The 23,627-nt window shown below is 38.8% G+C and overlaps 1 protein-coding gene across 1 annotated transcript in view; it reads right to left on the reverse strand.

The window, feature by feature from the left end:
* Positions 1-11,475, reverse strand: part of MTX2 (metaxin 2) — a 66,262-nt gene extending 54,787 nt beyond the window's left edge. Inside the window, exon 1 of the mRNA XM_060621847.3 lies at positions 11,257-11,475. Coding sequence (XP_060477830.1) covers positions 11,257-11,296 — 40 coding nt within the window. The 5' untranslated portion in view covers positions 11,297-11,475. The remainder of the gene's footprint in view (positions 1-11,256) is intronic.
* Positions 11,476-23,627: the final 12,152 nt, after the last annotated feature.

Consider the following 23,627-nt stretch of genomic DNA (forward strand, 5'->3'; position numbering starts at 1 on the left):
AAAAAAAAAAAAAAGGAAGGAAGGAAGAAAGAAATTATCCGTTTCAATCGATGTGTTCTGCATAAGCATGTAAGTTCATCAAAGGTAAGAACTGTTCTGCTCTTCTATGTAACCCAGCACCCAGCAGAGGACCCAGCACAAATTAAGTACTCAACCTAACAAATATATTCTATAGGAAATCAAGCAGGTCTTTTGCTATCTAAAGCCTGAAAAATATCTGACAGCAAAAAGTTGCTATAACTCTGGAAATAAAATCATCAAACAAAATTAACATCTCAACAAAAATGTGTACTAAATTCAACAGTAAAAACTCATAAACTCATTTTCTCTCCCAAATTGTTTAATGGTTCTAACCGAGGTATACAACCCAATCATCTATGGAGGTTTTGAAAATATCCTTGCCCTAGAGCTGTCCTTAACCTTCACATGTAACAGGCCTTTGGTGAGAAAAAAGGGAATGTGTGTGCAAGTGCATGGATGAGGTCTGAGAGATGCCATGCAATGCAAGCGTGGCTTTAGAGAGCTCCACAGATAATTGTGATGTGCAATAACACCCTACCACCTTTACACACCATTCTACCCACACCCACATCCCATCCACCCCCACCTCATTTTAGAACCTCTATTAGTTCATGAATGGGACTAGTCAGTTCCCAGACTTAATTAAACTCAGCTGATCCCTCCGCACCAGTATTATTACCACCTTGTTTACCGCAGCACATTATATTTCTTAAAGACAGCCACAACAGTATATCCTGTTCTAGAAGCTCTTCTAGAACCTCACCAACACCCCACCTACCCCATCCTCCTATCAAGAGATGAAAGCTAAATCTCCTCCCCTTGAATCTGGGCAGACTTGTAACTCTGTTGTGACTGACAGAATATGGTAGAAGTGATGCTTCAAGACTTCCAAGGCAGAGTCATAAAAGGTGATATATCTTCTCCTTTGGTGGCTTGAACATACGCCTTTGGAGAACTGAGTTAAATGTCTGACCTCTCTATGGCCTCCAGGCTCTGAGGAAGTCCAGGCCACATAGAGAGGCCATGTATAAATATTCCAGAAGACAATCACAGCTGAGTTCCTAATCGGCAATTCTTCGACATGTAAGTGAAGACGTTTCTAGATGTTCTAGCCTCCAGCTATCAGATCATCCCTAGCCTTTGTGTCTTTCCAGCTGAGTATCCACACACTGTGAGGTAGAAACAAGAAATCTCTCCGGTGGCCTATCTGAATTATTGACCCACAGAATCCATGAACATAATAAAATGGCTGTTTTACATCCCTAAGCTGTGGTGTGGTTTGTATACTACAATAATAACTGAACAGTTACAGTTTTAATAGTTATATTAGTCACAGATCTATCATTAAAGACAGAATTAAATATTAATCCATCTGAAGCCTCAGAATTCCCTCTGTTCATCTAAATCAGACTCCTGACCATGTCATATTTATAAACCCCACTTTACTGCTTCAGGCATGGATTTTGGTATTTTCACCTTCCCTCTAGTCAGTTCCATTTTATTAATCCATTACTTTGAAATTTTACCTTCCTGAAATCTCACTCTCCAGCTTCCTGACCACATTACTGCTCCCTGACCTCCAGAATTTGGAACCCAGTAACTACAATGGCATACCTCCATCAGAAACTCTGGTCTGTTGGCAGTTACTACATTATTCAGGAAATGAGGAAAAAAAGAATCCAAGAGAAAAATGATTTAAGTATGCTAGCTAAACTCAAAGCTTACCATAATCTTTTCATAAAATGCAGACCAGTAAAGCCATTTACCTATGATACAAAGATAATCCAAAACAGTAAATAATGAAACATACTTTATATTTGTTTTTAAACTGTACCCCATGACTTCTAAGACATTATCTCCCTTTCTAAATATTTAAGACTAAAATGATTTTACCTTCTCCAAATAGCCACCACATGATAGTGTGGGAAAATCAGTACAAGTATATATGACAAGAAGGAGAAATCTGTTTGAGAAGAAAATATATCAAGAATAATTCACATCTCAACTAAAAAAAATAAATAGAAACTACTACATAAATACCTAACATTATATAACCAATTCTCATCCACTAGCCAAAGTACGTCATCAAATTGATGAATAGTAAAAATTACAATGATAACAATGCCTAATGAAAAAAAGAAAGTAGCTTTTATTTTTACATTCTTATTGACATAAAAACTTTTTTTAATTGATAAAACAAGAAAATCAGAAACTTCTCATTCACGAAGCCAAAACATTCTGCTATAACGTAAAGGCTAACAATCAAAAGAAAAGGAGGTCAAAAGGCCAGATCATTAAAGCATCAGCTGCCAATACTAACTTACAGAAATAAATGCTGGAGTAATGATGGCCCTCTTCAGGCCCAACAAATGATACAATTTATTTGTATGAAGTTCTAGTCAGTGTTCTAGTTTGAACAGGTAACGAAATACGACGTGTGTGAGGCAATTCCATTTCAGTATCTAAGGATACCGTATCCCCTGGGATAAATATACCAAACAAACTTTTTTGAAAACCCAAATGCAGACTAAGTCATAAAGAAACTTCTTTGGTTTATAAAAGTTCTTAAAGATAAAAATATATAATCAGCACAAAAACACAGCTAAGTGTGTAAGCACAACGAAATGCTTTTTACGGTTTCCATTTTGCTAACGCAGTTACAGTTAATGGGAATTGCCATGACAAAATGATTGTTTTTATGAAAATAACACTCTTTATCACTAACCAATCAAATTTCATTTTTATTACTGATGTAGAAAAGTTCAAAACCATGATTCATTTATAGAGCGTACAAAAATAAGAAAAGTGTTCAAGAATAGAGTAAGGATCATTTACAAAGCCATAAAAAATTAAAACATGCATTTCTCTTACTGGCAAGGCAAATATTTCTACACATAAATGTCTGTAGCTGAATTTGCTGAATATTATTACTTCTGTCTTTGAACAAAAAATGAGAAGCCTGAATTTAATATCTCGTCTCCATTTGGTATCTTCAGTCCATCTGATAACTGCTTACCAAGAAATTTAAAAAATGTTTGAAAAATGTTAAAAAGTTTGATTTTTTTTCACTTTTCACTCATATATGGAAGGCTTGAGCTAACATTAATTAATAACTCAAAAGTCATCACAGAAATAAGATGAAATCTTTATGGGGTACCCATCACCAAAAACAACTAAAAATCATGTAATTTCAGAGCACGGAATGTTAATAAAGCATACAAGAAAATTAAAACTCACATTATAATTAACTGTGGACTACTTCAAGGTCAGAAACTTTCAAGTTATCTTAACATCATATCAAACTTTTCTAAAAGACAACAAAACACTGCCTCTGAGAATTTGGTTTCCAACCTATTCATGAATATAAGTATGATAAAATAAAATAGGCCACACGGCTGTCAATAAATTGTCCTTTGCCTCTAATCTGAAGTATAACCTATTTTGTCTTTGCTTTGCTTCTCCATCTGCCCCTTCAATATCATCTTCAAATACTCCAGGGTGATAAGGACTACAGTGTGAGACTATTCATGTGGCTGATATGAATGAAAGAAGATTCTCTGAAATGTGATGGCCAGTTGAAAACGTCTCAATAATTCCTAGGTGCATTCCTCAGTACTGGAGAATCCTCAGAATACTAAGTGAAAATAACTAAAAAAAAAATCTTTATTTTCGAGAACAAAAGAATTGAACACAGTGTATATTTTCAATTATCTGCTACAACTTCATCATTAGATAATAAGGCATGCAGGTATTAAGAGCTTTGACTATCATTTTCTTCATTCTCAATAAACCTTGTGAGCAATAGCAACACATCGATTTTACTCTTTTTTTTTTTAATTTTTTTTTAACGTTTATTTATTTTTGAGACAGAGAGAGACAGAGCATGAACGGGGGAGGGGCAGAGAGAGAGGGAGACACAGAATCGGAAGCAGGCTCCAGGCTCTGAGCCATCAGCCCAGAGCCCGACGCGGGGCTCGAACTCACTGACCACGAGATCGTGACCTGAGCTGAAGTTGGTCGCTTAACCGACTGAGCCACCCAGGCGTCCCTCGATTTTACTTTTAAACTACGTTTTCCACTTTGAGCTTCTAGTACCCTTCTGAACTGCTGTCAAAGTCCACATTTCCTAGTACTTACATGGAAGAGGGATGAAATAGACAATACTTTGTTGCTGATATAAAAACAAAATGTTGTAGGACACCTGGGTGGCTCGCTAGGTTAAACATCCAACTCTTGATTTTGGCACAGGTCACAATCTCACAGTTGGTGAGATGGAGCCCTGCACTGGGAGCTGTGCAGATACCATGGAGGCTGCTTGGGATTCTCTGTCCCCCGACCTCTCTCTCTCTCGCTCTCTGCTCCTCCCCCACTCATGTTCATTCTCTCTTTCAAAATAAATAGTTTTAAAAAATGTAAACATGCCTGTTTTGATAATACTTTGAAGATGCTTAGAAATGGATTCCATGGAACCCATAAAACTACTTTCCCAGATCATACTATAAATTAATGCTACTGCTAGAATGAAGTTATTAATAAACTTAAATAATTAAGCACCCACATGTCCACAAAGATAAATGAAATACTGAAAGTCTTCTTTTTTTTATCCCTTATATAGTTTACTGAGCTTCTAAAAAAAGAACAGAACAGATATTATACTGATTTCAAAAGATTAATAATTACAGTATGACGAAATTAACTGATATGCTTAAAATATAGAAAGGCATTGGTGAAGTAATAAGGTCATTCAGAAAGATGGTATAGGCTTACTAAAAATAAAGATACTTTGGACAACATGCTGTCCAAAATGGCAATAGGATAACATTACCAATGGAACATCCTCAGAGGCTCTCGGGCAATGAAAGTAGTAACAACAATTATCATGTACTGAACATTACTATGTACCACCCTATACTAAGTGCTTAATATATATTATAAAACATATTATCCCCTTTTACAAATAAGGAAACTGTGGCCTGGGACAGTCTGCCCAAAATCACAGAACGAGAGGGACAGCTGAGCTTAGAACTCATTTCTGTCTTACTCCAATGGCCCAGTTCCTAACCTTTATATTCTACTACCCAACAGAGCTTCAATTTCCTCATCTATAAAACAAGAATAATATCTATCAGACAGGATCAGAAGTGCCTAGGAGGCTCAGTCAGTTAAGTGTACAATTTCAGGGCAGGTCATGAATCTCCCGGTTTTTGAGTTTGAGCCCTGCATCAGGCTCTCTGCTATCCATTGCAGAGCCTACTTAGGATCTTCTACGTCCCTCTCTCTCTCTCTCAAAAATAAAATAAACATTAAAAAAAATTTTTTTAAACAGGATCAAATTGTTAATATTAGCAATTATGTATATCAATCATCTAGAACAGTGGCTCAAAAAAGGATGCTTACAGTGGGTCAGATACAAGGTTAAGCATTATTATTTTCTCATCATCTTTAAAATTTTCTTAATTAAAATTAAAATTGAAACCATCTTGCAAACAAAAAACCTGACACTTAAAAAGGCAAGTAATGGGGCGCCTGGGTGGCGCAGTCGGTTAAGCGTCCGACTTCAGCCAGGTCACGATCTCGCGGTCCGTGAGTTCGAGCCCCGCGTCAGGCTCTGGGCTGATGGCTCGGAGCCTGGAGCCTGTTTCCGATTCTGTGTCTCCCTCTCTCTCTGCCCCTCCCCCGTTCATGCTCTGTCTCTCTCTGTCCCAAAAATAAATAAAAAACGTTGAAAAAAAAAAAAAATCTTAAAAAAAAAAAAAAGGCAAGTAATTTACCCAAGGTCACATTTAGTGAGTAGCCAGGTCTGACTTATTCCAAAGTCCACCACAAGTGTAAAAACAAGGTGAAAGAAGTGACTGACTGATGAAGCATCTGGTTGGTTCAGTCCATGGAGCCTGTGACTCTTGATCTTGGGGTCTTAAATTTGAGCTCCACTTTAGGGGTAGAGATTACTTAAAAATGAAATCTTAAAAAAAAAAAAAAAAAAGAAGTGATTGACACTGTGGGAGATTTCTGCTGCTTAGGGCTCAGCACCTCTCTCCTTTTGTGTGTATGATGGGTCTGCGGAGCCCTAAAGCCTGGAGCCACTCCTAGTACAGGGATAAGCAAGAGTCCGGTCTGTCCATCACAGTACTCAATCCTCTTTGGCTCCAAATGGGCTCACACAACCCAAATGGGGATACTCAGCCCTCCCCTATGATGTATTGGAAAAATCTTGCCATAAAACAAACAAACAAAACAACAACAACAAAAAGCAAATAAGTATTGAAAATACACAGTTCCAAAAGATTTTGAAAATGATTCAATATCCAGGACTATTTTTATCCCTCTTCCAAGGTTCTAAATCTAGCATATCATCACCTAGAGATCCAAGCTATAATTCAAAAATTAAAAATTAAAAAAAATTAAAATTCAAAATTATAATTTACCCTTCCTTTCCATATTATTAAGTAATAAGAACAATTCAAAATCCTCTTCCACTTTAGGAAATTTATCCAAAGAAACTACTCAGGAGATACACAAATATGTCTATGAAAGCACTATTGACATCACAGAAAAATCATATGTGATGATTTTATCCTAAAGCCAGTGATGGCTTTAGGATACATCAACTTGACTAGACTGAACCACATTTGCCAGAATTCTCTTTCTACTGATTAGGATAAGCTACAAGGGACATTTTCTAGCAGACCCTGGGAAAACAAAAGAGAAGAGCCATTTTGTAGCATATAAACTCCTTCTCGGTTAGCCATGTGCTGCTGTGAAGGGATTTTGCAGATATAAATAAAATCCCTAATCAGTTAACTTTACATTAATCAAAAGGGGGATCGGGATGCCTGGGTGGCTCAGTCGGTTAAGCATCCGACTTCAGCTCAGGTCATTATCTTGCGGTCTGTGGGTTCCAGCCCGCAGTGCTAACAGCCCAGAGCCTGGAGCCTGCTTTGGATTCTGTGTCTCTTTCTGCCCCACCCCCCACCCATGCTTGTATCTCTCTATCTCTCAAAAATGAATAAATGTTTAAAAAAAATTTTTTTTTTTTTAAAAAAAGGGAGGGATCATCTTGGGGTGTGCCTGATTTAATCGGCTGAAGTCTTTAAAGAGAGGGCCTATGAGCTCACACACTGCAAGCAGCACCTGCTGCACGTACCCTTTCTTCCTCCTGGATCTCCCATTCCTGGCTACCTGCCTTGTGAACACAGTCCTTGGTTGGCCTACCCCCACCACAGCATAAGCCAATTCCATGTATGTGTCCATGCATGTGTGTGTAGACATACAGATATAAAGCTAGAGCTAGAGCCAAAGGTAGAGCTAGAGATCAAAATCCTATAGCTTCTGCTTCTCTGGTTGAACTAATACAACACCCTAAATACCCACCAAAATAAGACTGGATAAGTTATGATTTCTTCATTACAATGAAATGCTATGTAACCACAGAAAACGATGATGAATAATTCAATTTGCAGACATGGAAACAGATCTCAATGATATATGGCAAAACAGGTTCCAAAAAAATATGTACATTCGATAATTTGTTTCATTTGTTTTTTAATTTAGGGGCAGAGAAGAAGATAGCTCTGCTCACCAAAGTTTTAATGATGAGGGTGAAACTTTAAAGTCTTAACCTGGTGTTACGATTTTAGGTGATTTTTACTTTATTCTTCATATTATTTCATTGTCTACAAGGCCAGGTATCATAATTATTATCAGACAAAAAGGAAAAAAAACCAAACAGTTCTCATTTGACAAGAAAAAACATAAGATAGATTTATAGGTTAAAATGTGCCCAGAGTCTTAAGGGACAAACGAGTTACAAAAGCAAAGTGGGCATTTCAAGCAGAGGACAACATGTGCCAAAGATGAACTCTAAAACAGTTTAGAAAGGTGAGAATTTAAGAGTGACAAGAGATGAGGCTTACTTATGACAGGTCTTATACACTTCACTCCACCTGCGAACAATACGGAACTAATGAAGATGTTAAAACAAGAGTCGCATTTGCATTTTAAGAAAATAATGGTAGGGCGCCTGGGTGGCTCAGTCATTTATGCGTCCCACTTCTGCTCAGGTCACGATCTCGAAGTTCGGAGGGCAGGGTGGGGTTCAAGCCCCACGTCGGGCTCTGGGCTGACAGCTCAGACCCTGGAGCCTGCTTCAGATTCTGTGTCTCCCTCTCTCTCTGTCCCTCCCCCCCACCAAAACTAAATAAACATTCAAACAAATTTTTTTTAATAATAAGGCTCTCGGGGCGCCTGGGTGGCTCAGTCGGTTAAGCGTCCGACTTCGGCTCAGGTCATGATCTCGCGGTCCATGAGTTCAAGCCCCGCCTCGGGCTCTGTGCTGACAGCTCAGAGCCTGGAGCTTGTTTCAGATTCTGTGTCTCCCTCTCTCTCTGACCCTCCCCCGTTCATGTTCTGTCTCTCTCTGTCTCAAAAATAAATAAACGTTAAAAAAAAAGTTTTTTTTAAATAATAATAAAAAAAAATAATAAGGCTCTCAAGAATATCACAGATAGATGCAAGATGCCTTTCAATGTTTCTGAAAGAAATGTCAGTGTGTCGGCTCACATCCACTGAAAGGAAGAAGAATAAGCACACTGTTAATAAAGCTCTCAGCTGCAAGAACAGATTCACAACTATTTATTCTATTTATAATAGAACTATATAGATATGTACCTCTAATCTCCTGAGATTGATCTCTTCCGAGAAAACCATATTATTGCCAGAAATAGAAAACTCTGAATAGTTGTTGGATTGGAGTCACACTTAAAAGTCACTTACAAGGCAAACATAGGGTTTCAAATAAATTGTTTATTTTGGCCACCCTTATTTCACTGCTCGTCCAGATACAATCTTTTAAATTTTTTTAATTATATTGTTTAAACCACACAAGTAAAATATTCTCATTATAACAATTCAAACAATTCAGAAATGTAGCTCCTCCCCCTCCACCAACTCCCTACACTTATTACTCTGAAATTACAAGTTAAAATTAGTTGAATATTCTATTTTTCTGTGCTTACATAAACATATACATGTTTATATAGGGTTTATTTAACAACAATGGGGTTCATACAATATATATATTATACTATAACTTGTTTTTATTTAAGATAATCATAAATTTCAAGCCGATATATTTAACAGATGTATCTCTTGATCTCTAGTATTTGTAATAATGTGGGCATACCGTAATTTGGCATATATTTAGTACATTTCTGGTTTTTTGCTATTAAAATTAATGCTATAATGCATATTGCTTTAAACAATAGTCCTTATATTTTTATCAAATAAATTCCCTGAAAAGTTTCTGGATCAAAGGACGATATTTTAATAAACACTGCTATATTAAGTTCCCAAAAAGTAGTAATAATTTATAGACTCACCAATAGTTTAAGGGTAGATGTTTTCCCCATGCCTTTGTCAGTACTAGAAATTATCATACTCATTTTTGTGCATCTGACTAGCTGGAAAACTATCTACTTTCATTGACGGAGAGCATTTATTCATATGTTCATTGTCCATCTGCATTTCCTGTTTGTGAACTGCCTGTTCCTATCCTTTACCCTGGATTCTGCTGATATTTTCATTAATCTGTAGAAACGTATGTCTTTTATCATATAAAGCTTTTTAAATTTTTCTGCAATCAAATCTGCCAATTTTCTCTCCCAAGGATTCTGGATCCTGTGTGTCCTTAGGCTCCCTCTGCTACCCAAGATTATTGAAAATTACCACCTATATTTTCTAATTATTTTATTACAATTTGGTCCTTGTTCTTATTTTACATTTAAATCTTTAATTCATTTGGAATTTATTCTTGTGGTGTTATGACTTAGGAACTGGCCCAACACCATTTATTGAATTTTCCATCTTTAAATGCCTCCTTCTAGGGTAATAGAGCATTACAAACAGCTAAGATGACAGACAGATTACAATTCCTAGAAATTCTTAAAATTTTACTAACTGACACAAAAGTCCAAACTCATTAAGTTTACTAAAAGACATTTATCATTTTTTTCTTTAGAAGAAATCACACATTGGAATACATGCATACAGTATACCATTATCAGCATACAATATGAAATGGCTGATTTTTTTTAACATTGCAGAAATGGAAATTAAATCAGTGATCTAACTTTTTTTTTTTAACATAAGCGGTAAAAAGAGAAATAATCATTGTTTGAAATCTTAAGATTATTCACTGACTCGGGTCACAAATTCTACTAAGCACCAACTAACAGGTGTTCAGGATATAATAGGGGACAAAACAAATAGATCCCTATTTTCATGAAGCTTTTAATCTAGTGAGGCCTTCCCTCTCTGCCAGAAAACAATGTATTTAAGTGAAAAAGAAAAAAAGAAACGTTATGTTCACACAAATGCAATGCAATGAAAACCATTTTACAAATTTTAGGACACATTCAGTACTTTCCATTTCCAAGACACGACTTCATTTTAAATATACCTATTTATCCTGGTAACTGTCTCTTTACTCATGTTGAAAATACTTCTGGGAAGTTAAGATTAACTCCATTTAAAGATTATCCCATCAATACATACCTACAATACCTGTGTCTAGTCTCCTCACTTCCTCAACAATATTTAATTTCTTCCACTACAGTAAGAACCTCGCAAACAGAAAACATAAATCTATTTTATTTACATCAGCTACATTCAGTCCATCAAATCAAAGGTGTTTCTAAAAAATATATGTAGATTGACTTTTCGACGAATCCTGCAGACCTAGCAGATGGCAATATCGTGGTGCTGGGAGAGAAAGCAAGATCTTCGGTAGCCCCTCAACAACATTAGGTAACAAGGGCAACTCATTAGTGACAATCACTTTAAACTTCAGGTCCAACGACGGAGGCCAACCTCACTCTCAGACTGAATGAAGCCTTACAAGACCTGGCCCCTGTAGCCACGCCCCCTCATGCCAACCCACGACATCCTTCACGCACCCCAACCCCTCTTGACCTAACCGGAGGGGAACCAAAGTACGCCCACGAGAAGGAAGGCGGTATTCCCGCCCCTGCTAGGTGACCTTGGCCAAGTGTCCCCCCTCAGTTTTCCCATCTGTGAAACGAGGCTGGTACTCCGTGCCCGCCTCTATCCCCAGGCCTGGGTTCTGCATCTAATGCCGCAAGGTTGAGGCAAAGCTGCAGCCCTAACCCGCACGCTGCTCCCGGCGACTGCCCTGCGCCGCCCCCGCCTCCACCCGCAGCCCAGGGCCACGCGCGCTACCTGCGATCTGCGAGACGAAGGCTTCCGCCACTAGAGACATGTCGGCTGGGCGGTCCTGCGCCCGCAGTTCCTGGTCCCCACGGCCCTCGGCGTCCTCTCCTACAACCCCGGCGTCTCCTAGCTGCTACCAGTCCCGACCCGGCTGAGGCTCAGACTCGCGCAGCCCACCCTGGCGGCGGCGGAGGCGGCGAGGACCCCAAGGTTACCGCCAGGCCCGACCAGGAACTTCCGGCGCAGCTGACAGTGGCGCGAGAGCGCTTCCGCCGGCGCCACTCCGCCCCCCTCCCCCCGCGCGCCAGGTTTCCTAATGCAAATCTCCCCGCCGCAGCCAAGCGCTCCATGGACATGGGTACGTGGTTGCCGACCGCGGAAAAGGGGAATCCGGAAAAGGGGATCCCGGATGTTTTCAGTATCCTTTCTGTAAACGAGAATTTTGTAAGCAAGTAAAGTTTTTAAGCACGCCATACCAGGCACTTTAAAAAAGGTATTAACAGCATTCTGTTTCATGTCCGCTCAACAACCCAGTAAGCCGGTATTGTGATAGCCATTTTAAGGGTAAGGAAACAGAGAGTTTAAACTGCCTGCTCAGGGAGTATGCCACGTTAACTTTCCTCTGTTCCACTATACTGCTAGGTTGATAAGTCCATGGACAGACATTAGTGTTTATTCTTTTATTCAAACATGCTTGCTAGAGAGGAGGCTAGACTAACACCTAAGCTGAGAGACAGTTTGTCCATCAACTTTATTACCCGAAATGAAGCTCATCTTGCAGACTAAGATACTCTAGTTTCACACACTTCTCCTTTTTGGAGGTGGGTGAGAGGGGCAGAAAGAGGAGGAGACATTAAATCCATAAGTGACTTTCTATACAGTTTATACAAAGCTATACAATTAAGGAAAAATCAGAATATGTTACAGATTTAGAGGCATAAAGTATTACAAGTGAAACTGACTTCAGAGATCATCTGGTAAGCCAAAGCCCCCTTTCACTGATGAGAAACTCATAACAGATCACCACAAACTAAATGGCTTAAAGCAATTTTATTCTCTCCCAATTTTAGAGGCTAGATGTCCAAAGTCAGCGTGTACAGAGGGCCATGCTTTCTCTCAATACTCCAGGAAAAATCCTTTCCTACCTCATTGTAGCTTCTAGGGGGTGCCAGCAATCTTTGATCTTCCTTGGCTTATAGACACATCACTCAAATCTCTGCCTTCATCACATGGCAGAGTATGTTCATGTCCAAATTTCCCTCTTATTATAAGTCCACCAGTCCTTGGATTAGGGTCTACCCTAATCCAGCATAGCCTCATATTAACTTGATTTCATCTGCAAAGACTCTATTTCCAAATAAGCTCACATTCACAGGTGCCAGGCGGTAGAAACTTGAACATACTGGTTTTTTTCTTCTTTTGGGGGGGGGGGGACACAATTCTACCCACTGCACTAAATAATAAGTATTTTAAGGATAAGTCATCAATTTGCATCACCTCTGAAACTAGGAAACTTGTTAAACTAAGTTTAAACATACCCAAAAACGTAAAAGAACATAAATTCAGCCATGTTTGAAGACACAGTATCTTCTCATTGGCTGAGACTCAGAGTTGACGAGGGGCTGAAATCACAGGTTTTTCTGGTTTGTGCTACAGGAGATAACATTGATAGTAAAGAATATACTATGCCCATGGGTGTAATGATCAGGAGAAATTAACTGTTCCAGGTATAGGGTGTCCATTGAAAGAAAAACTTTCATTTCCTGTCTGTTTCTCTGCACAGTGAAGTAGTTTAACTTGTAAAAGTGAAGACCTGTCACCTATTCAAGTTCTATTACCACATTTTGTTTGTCCCTTTTTAAAAGCAGGAATAAAAATTTTGGCTACTTTTTTTTGTTAATGTTTTATTTATTTTTTGAGAGAGGGTGAGTGGAGGAAGGGGCAGAGAGAGAAGGGGACAGTATCTGAAGCAGGCTCTGCATTGACAGGCTGACGGCGGCAAGCCAGATGTGGGACTCCAACTCATAAACCATGAGATCATGACCTGAGCCAAAGTCAGACGCTCAACCGACTGAGCCACCCAGATGCCCCTTTTGACTACTTTTTGGCACATGCAGATTTCTTTAAGATTTCTCCATGACATAGAGATTGTGTGGAAGCCTGAACCAAAGTCCTTAGTATTGGACCAGGGAATCAAAAATCCAACAAGTCCCAAAGGCAAAGGTGAGCCCAAAAATGGAAGGAGAATGGCAAGAGCCAGAGACTGGACATACATGCAAAAGAGCAAGATTAAAGGTAAAGGAGAATGCACCCACAAAATTTTGTTAGGTGTCTATGGCTTGATGCATAGATGAACTGGACTGGCTCAAAGATACTGAGTTGAGACTGACACGAATCCTGTTCTAGCAAGCTTTTGAGAAAGAAACATGGATCTGCTGGGGGCACTGTCTATATTCAACCCTTTCATCATTGTAGTCGGGGAAACAGACTCATCAGCGCCATATGGATTCACTTTTTCTCCCTGACTGATGGTTCTTTTGCTTCCCACACAGGCTAATTTAGACTGGAAAGAATCTATAATGTGGGAGGTCTTTATTACTAAAAATTAGATCCAATAAAATGCAGATGTCCTGACAGTATCCACAAACAAGCTGTCTTTGAATAAATAACCAACTGGAGAAAATGTATTTATGCATCTGTATCAGAACAACTGGCAGATTTAAAACTGAGGATCTGTTTAAGATCACAATTAAGGAAAATACAAGAAAACAAGCCACTGGAATTTTTAAGGATGAGATGATAAAACAAAAGTGCTAGGGAATCCATATGTTACTAAAAGGATAATCACACAATTATTTAACATAAAATATTAATGCATGCTATTAACATTGTTTGCCCTAATAAAATCACTTTTCTTGCAAAACTGTTCCATCATGAGAATATTTTCCTGTCTCTAATCTAGATTTTACATTACTGTATTAAATAGGAAATATACAGCTGTCATGATGAATATATACTTTATTAACATTAAAATACTAAGGCATTTTATCTGCATTTCATTTTTCTCTGACAGAATGTTAATATTTTAAATGTAAATATCTTCTTTCTTGACAAATGGCTGCAAGATAAAATTTTGGCTGAGATTCCTTCAAGATTATACTACTTATTTGACAATGATGTAATAAATTCATGCCTTTTATTCAAATTAGACCATCCTCCCACCCTCACCAACAGAAATAATCGTGGATAATTCTATCAATCCAAATAAAGTGTAAATGCAATTAAAAACACTAAGGTAACCATGTTGTGCCCCAGAACGTTTTTGTTCATCTGTTAACAGTTTTTACTTCCTTAAAAATAATAGAGGGGCACCTGGTGGCTCAGTTGGTTAAGCATCAACTTCAGCTCAGGTCATAATTTCGCCATTCGTGAGCTTGAACCCCATGTCCGTCTCTGCTCTGACAGGGGATGATCCTCTGTCTTCATCTTTCTCTGCCCTTCCCCCATGCTCACTTGCACTCCCTCTCTCAAAAATAAATAAATATTAAAAAAATAAAAATAACAGAACTGTAGACAACTACAAGCAATCTAATATATCAGGTTTGCAAAGATATTTTTTAAAAGGTACAGAAATGTGTCAGCCATTCGTCCTTACATCTCTCAACTCTTCTTTCATCCATTTTGTTTAATTCCTAAGAAATCATGATCGATCCAGAACTAAGTTCTTACCATTTTCTCACTTTCTGATCCCACCCTCTTGTATTTTAGGCTAGCACACCCTCAAATGAACTACAGGCACATTGACTACAACGCTACACTTTGGGAAATAACTACATTATTGATTACAGTGGGCCTAGATACTTCAAATATTAACCAGTTTTCAATAGAAATTAAAATGATAGATTTCTGCCTAATTTGGCAGAATATGTGTGTTGTCTCATTTTCATAGCTTTATGTTTTTATTGGGATCTGAGTCTTTTAACCGTATCTAGTGGTGCTTTTCACTGGCGGTTGATGTCTTATCTACCATTGTAGGAACTGAATTAGTTAGGACTCTCCTGGTTGCAAGTTATAAAGACACAATTAAGCCTAGCTAAGCAAGTTTAAGTCATAGCGGTAGAAAGTACACCAGAGTAATTCACAAAACTGAATGAAGCGCTCTGGGGACCAAGGTATCAGCTCTGTGTCTCTCTTTGCACTTCTCATATCTGTTCAGTGTTACTCTCTTTAGCCGAAGGCACACCTTCTCCCAGCTGGCAGGAAAAACAGTTGCCCAGATAGCGCCAATCTCACATCTTCTTACGTTGGCAGCCCCAACTTCCATAAATTAATAATCCCGGGGAAGAATTACAATTGCTTGGATGTTGTCACCTCTGAACGAAATACTTTGTCCAAGCGGATGGGTTCCATGATAGACCAAGCAAAGGAGGAATAGAATCTGTTACAAAGGAAAATGTTGGAAAAGACACCAGGCAACCAATGCCATATACCACAGGCCACAAAGAAGAATCAAGCGTGCCATAGTGAGGCTACCACTTGTTTTAAAACTACAAAGGTCACTGAAGCTCTTTAATGTTTTTCATTTCCATAAAGGGGGTCATAAAATGTCATGAAGCCTTGACTACAGCCCCTAGAGTTGGGAAGGGGAGAGAAATTCGGATGACTATGTTAACTAAGAGGAAAAGCTGAAGATGTCTTCAACAGAATTTTTACGTTTATTATTTACGTAGATACTATATTATTATATATATTATGGAAGTAGTTACTTTCACATAAATGTAGTGAGCGAACAACCTTAAATCACTGTAGCAGTAAACTTGCAGGGTTTTTTTTTTTAATTTATTTATTTTTGAGAGAGAGAGAGAGAGAGAAAGAACAAGTTGGGGAGGGGCAGAGAGAGAGGAAGAAAGAGAGAAGCAGGCTCTGCATTGCCAACCCTGAACCCAGTGCAGGGCTCACAACCTGAGCCAAAGTTGGACACTTAACCCACTGAGCCACCCCGGTGCCCCAACTTGCAGGTTTTCAAAACAAAAAAGAAAAACCACTGTACACAATGGTCTCATCCCATTGTGTATATATTGTCCTTCCAGAGCTGGCTAACAAGGACATATACTTTCTGAAGCTGTAAATAATATGTGTGAACATAACAACATGGAGAATATGAATGATGCTATGTTAAGTAAAAAAAGCAGAATTTAAAAACTACTTTATGGGGCGCCTGGGTGGCTCAGTCAGGTAAGCATCTCACTCTTGATTTCACCTCGGGTCATGATCTCACAGCTTTATGAGTTCCAGCCCCGCGTCTGGCTCTGTGCTGACAGCTCAGAGACAGGAGCCTGCTTCAGATTCTGTGTCTCCCTCTCTCTCTCTCTCTGCCCCTCCCTCCACTCATGCTCTCTCTCTCTCTCTCTCTCTCTCTCAAAAATAAATAAACGTTGGGGCGTCTGGGTGGCTCAGTCGGTTAAGCGTCCGACTTCAGCTCAGGTCACGATCTCACAGTCCGTGAGTTCGAGCCCCACGTCGGGCTCTGGGCCGATGGCTCAGAGCCTGGAGCCTGCTTCCGATTCTGTGTCTCCCTCTCTCTCTGCCCCTCCCCGTTCATGCTCTGTCTCTTTCTGTCTCAAAAATAAATAAACGTTAAAAAAAAGAAATAATAAAAAATAAATAAATAAATAAATAAATAAACGTTAAAAAATTTTAATAAAAAAATATGGAGATCAAAAAGTCTGGAAAGCACTAATCCAAATTAAGTAAGTTTCTTTATTATAGGACTTCTTAGAACTACAAACATGCTCCTAAGAATTATGAGCTTCCATAATACAGAACGGTATGCAGATTTCTACACTTTTTTTTTTTCCAACTAACCAAAATTCCCTTAACCAATCTCTCCAAAAGAATTTCTCAAGATGAGATGCATCTCGGAACACACTTTGGCATTTTGGAGCACTCTGTACACCCGTTTCCTTCACCTCCTCTCTGCCCTCCAAGTCAAACACAGAATCTAGGAATTTTATTTCTATTTTACAGGAAACAGATCTTTCTAACTTTGGAAGATTGCCACAGAGTACTGCTAGTGTTGTCACTAACATGCTACTGAACAGCATACTGAAAGCCACTCTAAAGCAGGCTCCTAGAGCTGGAGACAGTGGAGTGCTGAGGAGGAGAGCGGCTCTGTTGAGGGCAGGGGAGAGAACAAGGAGCCATTTGAGTCAAGAGGCCCAGGAGTTTCTGGAAACTCACAAGGAATCTGGCAGCACAGTTCCCAAGAGGTCTGACCCAGGAGGATCAGAAAAACTCTGTGGTTCTCAGAGGCAAATCCCCAACCCTGGGAGTCCAGAAGCTGCAGGCTCTTTCCAGAAGGGAGAAGTTCCTGCCAAGGCCCTTCCAGACTAAGCCTGTAGGTGAGTAACAACATGGCAGGCGGGGTGGGGACAAGGCTGAATGGGATTCTATGTCTCAAACAGAAAACATCCTGAACATTCCAAACATTCCGAATGAACTTTTTAATTGAAAAATTTCAATGAAGTCACTCCTCAAGAAATACTTTGTCAGCACAGGAGAAAATGACTTCTCAATAAAACTTTGGAAGAAATTATAATGACAGTGAGAGATAGATAGCAAAAAGTTGGATGGATTTATCATAAATCTGTTCATTGAGATGTTGCATTCATTTAAACAGAAGTCATATTGTGTGCAAAAAAAAATCTTTTGCATGTTTTTTTAAAATTTATTTTTTATGTTTTTTATTTACATCCAAATTAGTTAGCATATAGTGCAACAATGATTTCAGGAGTAGATTCCTTAGTGCCCCTTCCCCATTTATCCCATCCCCCCTTCCACAACCCCTCCCGTAACCCTGTTTGTTCTCCATATCTATGAGTCTCTTCTGTTTTGTCCCCCTCCCTGTTTTTATATTATTTTTGTTTCCCTTCCCTTACATTCATCTGTTTTGTATGTTAAAGTCCTCATATGAGTGAAATCATATGATTTTTGTCTTTCTCTGACTGACTAATTTCACTTAGCATAATACCCTCCAGTTCCATCCACATAGTTGCAAATGGCAAGATTTCATTCTTTTTGATTGCCGATTACTACTCCATTGTGTGTGTGTGTGTGTGTGTGTGTGTGTGTGTGTGTGTGTGTGTGTGTGTATACCACATCTTCTTTATCCATTCATCCACCGATTGACATTTGGGCTCTTTCCATACTTTGGCTATTGTTGATAGTGCTGCTATAAATATGGGGGTGCATGTGTCCCTTCAAAACAGTATACCTGTATCCCTTGGATAAATGCCTAGTAGTGCACTTGCTGGGTCATAGGGTAGTTCTATTTTTAGTTTTTTGAGGAACCTCCATACGGTTTTCCAGAGTGGCTGCACCATCTTGCATTCCCACCAACAATACAAAAGAGATCTTCTTTCTCCACATCCTCACCAACATCTGTTGTTGCCTGAGTTGTTAATGTTATCCATTCTGATAGGTGTGAGGTGGTATCTCATTGTGGTTTTGATTTGTGTTTCCCTGATGAGGAGTGATGTTGAGCATTTTTTCATGTGTCAGTTGGCCATCTGGATGTCTTCTTTGGAGAAGTGTCTATTCATGTCTTTTGCTCATTTCTTCACTGGATTATTTGTTTTTTGGGTATTGAGTTTGATAAGTTCTTTATAGATTTTGGATACTAACCCTTTATCTGATATGTCACTTGCAAATATCTTCTCCCATTCCATCAGTTGCCTTTTAGTTTTGCTGATTGTTTCCTTTGTTGTGCAGAAGCTTTTTATTTTGATGAGGTCCCAATAGTTCGTTTTTGATTTTGTTTCCCTTGCCTCTGGAGACGTGTTGAGTAAGAAGTTGCTGCGGGCAAGATCAAAGAGGTTTTTGCCTGCTTTCTCCTCGAGGATTTTGATGGCTTCCTGTCTCACATTTAGGTCTTTCATCCATTTTGAGTTTATTTTTGCGTATGGTGTAAGAAAGTGGTCCAGGTTCATTCTTCTGCATGTTGCTGTCCGGTTTTCCCAGCACTGCTTGCTGAAGAGACTGTCTTTATTCCATTGCATATCTTTCCCTGCTTTGTCAAAGATTAGTTGACCATACGTTTGTGGGTCCATTTCTGGGTTCTCTATTCTGTTCCATTGATCTGAGTGTCTGTTCTTGTGCCAGTACCATACCGTCTTGATGATTACAACTTTGTAGTATAGCTTGAAGTCTGGGATTGTGATGCCTCCTGCTTTGGTTTTCTTTTTCAAGATTGCTTTGGCTATTTGGGGTCTTTTCTGGTTCCATACAAATTTTAGGATTATTTGTTCTAGCTCTGTGAAGAATGCTGGTGTTATTTTGATAGGGATTGCATTGAACGTGTAGATTGCTTTGGGTCGTATCGACTTTTGCATGATATTTTGTAGTAAAGAAGATAACAATTGATTACCTAATACTAATGCATATATACATGTATGTATATATATATATGTGTGTATATATATATGTATGTATATATACACATATATATAAATACAGTCAGCTTTATCAGTGCTTGCCTCATGGAACTTCACCCAGTTTCAGATCCTAAAGTTGCTCCAGTTCTGACCAAGTCTGAACCAAGCCTGGTAGCATATTGGAAGCCCCATTCCTATCATACATAGGGTCTGGAATTAGTCTTGGTATTCTAAGTCTGGTATCCAGGGCACCTATAGTTCATACTCTGACCTGCATCTTCCCTGCTCCCTGTATTCTTCGTGCATGCCTAATTCTTCTGCATTACAGGACTTCTTTCCCAATTTATTTGGTAATCCATTTTTCTCCTAGATATATCTGTCCTAAACTCAAGCCCTTTTTTTTAAAATGTTTTTAATTTATTTTTGAGAGACAGAGCATGAACAGGGGGGAAGCAGAGGCAGAAGGGGAGAGAGGATCCAAAGCGGGCTCTTCACTGACAGCAGCAAGCCCCATGAGGGGCTTAAACCGTGAGATCATGACCTGAGCTGAAGTGGGATGCTCAATCGACTGAGCCACCCAGGTGCCCCTAACCTCAAGCCCTTTTGACTGGGGTCTTGACAGTCACCCTAGTCCTTGTCAGCAGCTAACCTCGACACCCTCCCACACCATCATTACCCTTACATTCTACCTGACTGCTGGGGTCTTGCTTCCAACTGGACAGAAATCTCACAGCCACTCTTTTCTCACCATTTGACTTAAATTATCACCACTTCATGGAGATCCCTGCCACAAGGCCTCACCCCAAATATCTGACATTTTTAATATAGGCACTAATCAATTGGGACGAAAGTTCATACCAGTTCGCTGGACATCATGATTTGTAATACTGACAACTCCCAACCATCAATCAGTCTTAGCCCTGCTTATGACGAAACAACTCCCCTCTCCCAGAAATCTGCCCAGAATGAGGCCCCAAAATACTTTTTAAAAATTTAACAGCTTGTTCTTTTCTTATGTTCTTAATTTCTTCTATGAAGTAGATAGTTGTAAAAATCAGATATTTTGAATATCTAACCAATTTTCCCATTAATTGAATTTCTTGGGGTCTAATCATGCCATATGATATATTTGCTGACCTTCACTCATAGTAGATTATTTCCTTGTGTAGCCTATAATTTTAATCTGTGAAGCTTTCTGTGGAAATTATTGCAACTATGACTAAAGGCATATCCCTCCAGAAAGGTTTTTCCTTTGCTTCTACCAAGCACTCCAGAAGTAATGCCAGCGTAGCCTAGACCTCATTATTTTTGGTTGATTTCTCCGTGTGGGAGAGCCTCTACAGATAGTGTAAATTCAAGTGACAAATCGGTATGAGGACCTATGGTTACAAATTTAAAGTGGATATGACTTTAGTCCACCCAAAATACAGGTGTAAAGCATCCAGCTCCTGCTTGCCTCCTTGTGTTGGTTGATTTTTGCTAGCTTGCCCTTCCTCTGAAGGCACAACCTTTTGGGGCCTTAGCATTGTGGGGATGTCTAACTTAACACTGGCCCAAGGCCTCTTGTTTTCTTGCATGGGAAATAAACCCAAGGCTCTAGGTTAACAAGACCAATAAACTCTCCAGGGTAATCATAGCATCATCTTCCGCCACCCTGTTTTGGTTCTCAACTCAGTCTTCACTTTGGTGTATGGGGATGTTTTATTTTACCCTGATTTCCAAGTGTTTTATACTGAGAGATGTTTTCACGTTGTTTAATCCACAATTTTTCTGGAAATAGAAGTGTCAGTGGTGCCTTTTTTTACAATGAAAAATTCAACTGGTTACTCTATCAGTATAATTATATATCATTATATATAATGATATAAATGACTTATATAAACAAAAACTACTTTCAAGAAAAACAAGAGAAGGCCTTACAATGATGTATTTGAGAGAATATCTCACTGTCATTTATATATTTGTTATAAATCAGAAAGCCTAGAAAATAATTTCTGCTCTGTGAAATAACAAAATAGCATTCATTTCCTGTTATCTTTTTGCATGTTCTTTGCATATCCACTGCCACTCTGGGTTAGGCCATTATCTCATGCCAGGATTTATGAAATAGACTCTTAATTAATTTCCACATTTCCATTCTGTCTCAGCTCCAAATCATGCCACAGATAACCACCAATTAATCTTCCTAAAAATGCTGCTTTTGCAGTAACATTCTTTTTATATATCTCTGATACTTCTCTATTCAGACATTTACCCGCTATACCTTTGTGCCCTTTTTATTCTTGCTTTTGTTCGTAATTTTTCTCTCATCTAGAAGGCCTTTCTTCCTTTTCTCTGTCTTTCTGACTCCTGCCCCACTCTTAATGTTCTGTATAAATCTTCCATCCTGGAAAGTTCTCTTACCTACCCCCCTGGAAGCAATCTTGCCCTCCCTAGTACCCAATTAAGTGAGTAGCATCTGAAATATTCACTTAGCATTTATCATATGGAACAGAGAATCCTCAATTTTCAAACAAGTGTGTTCCAAAAGTATCTTTGTAAATTGGCTGCTTAAAATACTAAGTACAATTTCCCTCAGAAGTTAGATTGTAAATACTGGTTCGATTCTGAAGCTAGCTCTCAGAATTCTATTCAGCCCCTGAGGAAGCTGAACCAAAGTACTAAATAGTAACAATTCAAGAATTTGTGAGTCAAATTTTACACTATCTAGAAAAAGCAAAAGAATGAATATTAATGTATTCCCCCCTTTGATAAAGCAATAATTTCCACTATTAGGCCAGTTTCTACTCAATTTAACAAATATTTTATTGGACAATTGCTAAGTGCCAGGTACAGTAGAAATACAGCAATCAAGACAGACACATCCCTTGGCCTCATAACAGTCTCTTATCCCTACCCCTTCATGTATCCAATCTTCCCCCATCTCAACGTGCCCTTCTTCCAGGGCCCAAAGTTTCTGACCCAGCAACTGGGCTGTTGCCATTCACCAGTGTGGGAATTAACAGAGAAAAGATGGCCTTGGTTTTGCTTGCTTTGTAGTTTTTTTGGTGGCTCGCTTTTTATGATAGAAGTGGCAATGAATGTGGTTTCTACTATTGTTATATTTTGTTTGGAGAGAGATGGTGTTTTTAATAACATGGAAGACATTTTATTTTCTTTTTTAATTAATTAATTAATGTGAGAGAAGATTATGTGTTCTATTGGAACTTAAAGTCTGGCATGCTGTGGTACATCATATAGAGATCTACAGAGTGATAAAGAAAGGAAATCCGGTCTTAGAGCTTATGGGGATAAGAAGTGACCTGGACTAGAGATAGAGGTTTAGATTCATCAATGATTCATTCTCATCATAAGTATGAGTTAGATCATTGTTTTGTAAGTATAGGCTGCTTGAAGGTTTATTTTTTAAAGTGCTAAATTGGCTGTGTGATCTTGTATTTTATTTTGTTTTTTTTCTCCCCGAGGGCATTCTACAACAGCAGCTAGTCTGCTCCCCTAGGGCTAGAACCTTTCCAGTCTAGCTTTATGCCTCATAAAGACTCTCATACTGTACTATGTGGATGCAGTAAATATTTGCCGATTGTTCCACTGTGTCAATGTTAGATTCTGAGACACATCAATAATTTCCCTAGGGTTAATAAAAGTAATTGTAAACAGTTGGATAGTCTGATGTACCACAGGCTGGCTAAATATAGCAATAATAGCTACCACATTTGCTAAAATAACAGCTAAGCTGCTATACACAATTTGGGATTAAAGACTCATTAAATAATAATGCAATTCTTTCCAGCCAAACTATTCTGCTTATTCTTCCAAGACAGGCATTGAATATTTCTGTTCCCATGTTTGTGATGACTCCATTTATCCTACCCGGAAAGATTTTATCACTTTTTCCCATAGGTCCACCCTCTTCTACCTTGTTAACCTTTCTCAAGTCCTGTCCAAAAA

This window comes from Panthera onca, chromosome C1 (genome assembly GCF_046562875.1).
Source record: "Panthera onca isolate mPanOnc1 chromosome C1, mPanOnc1 haplotype 2, whole genome shotgun sequence".
NCBI lineage: Eukaryota > Metazoa > Chordata > Mammalia > Carnivora > Felidae > Panthera > Panthera onca.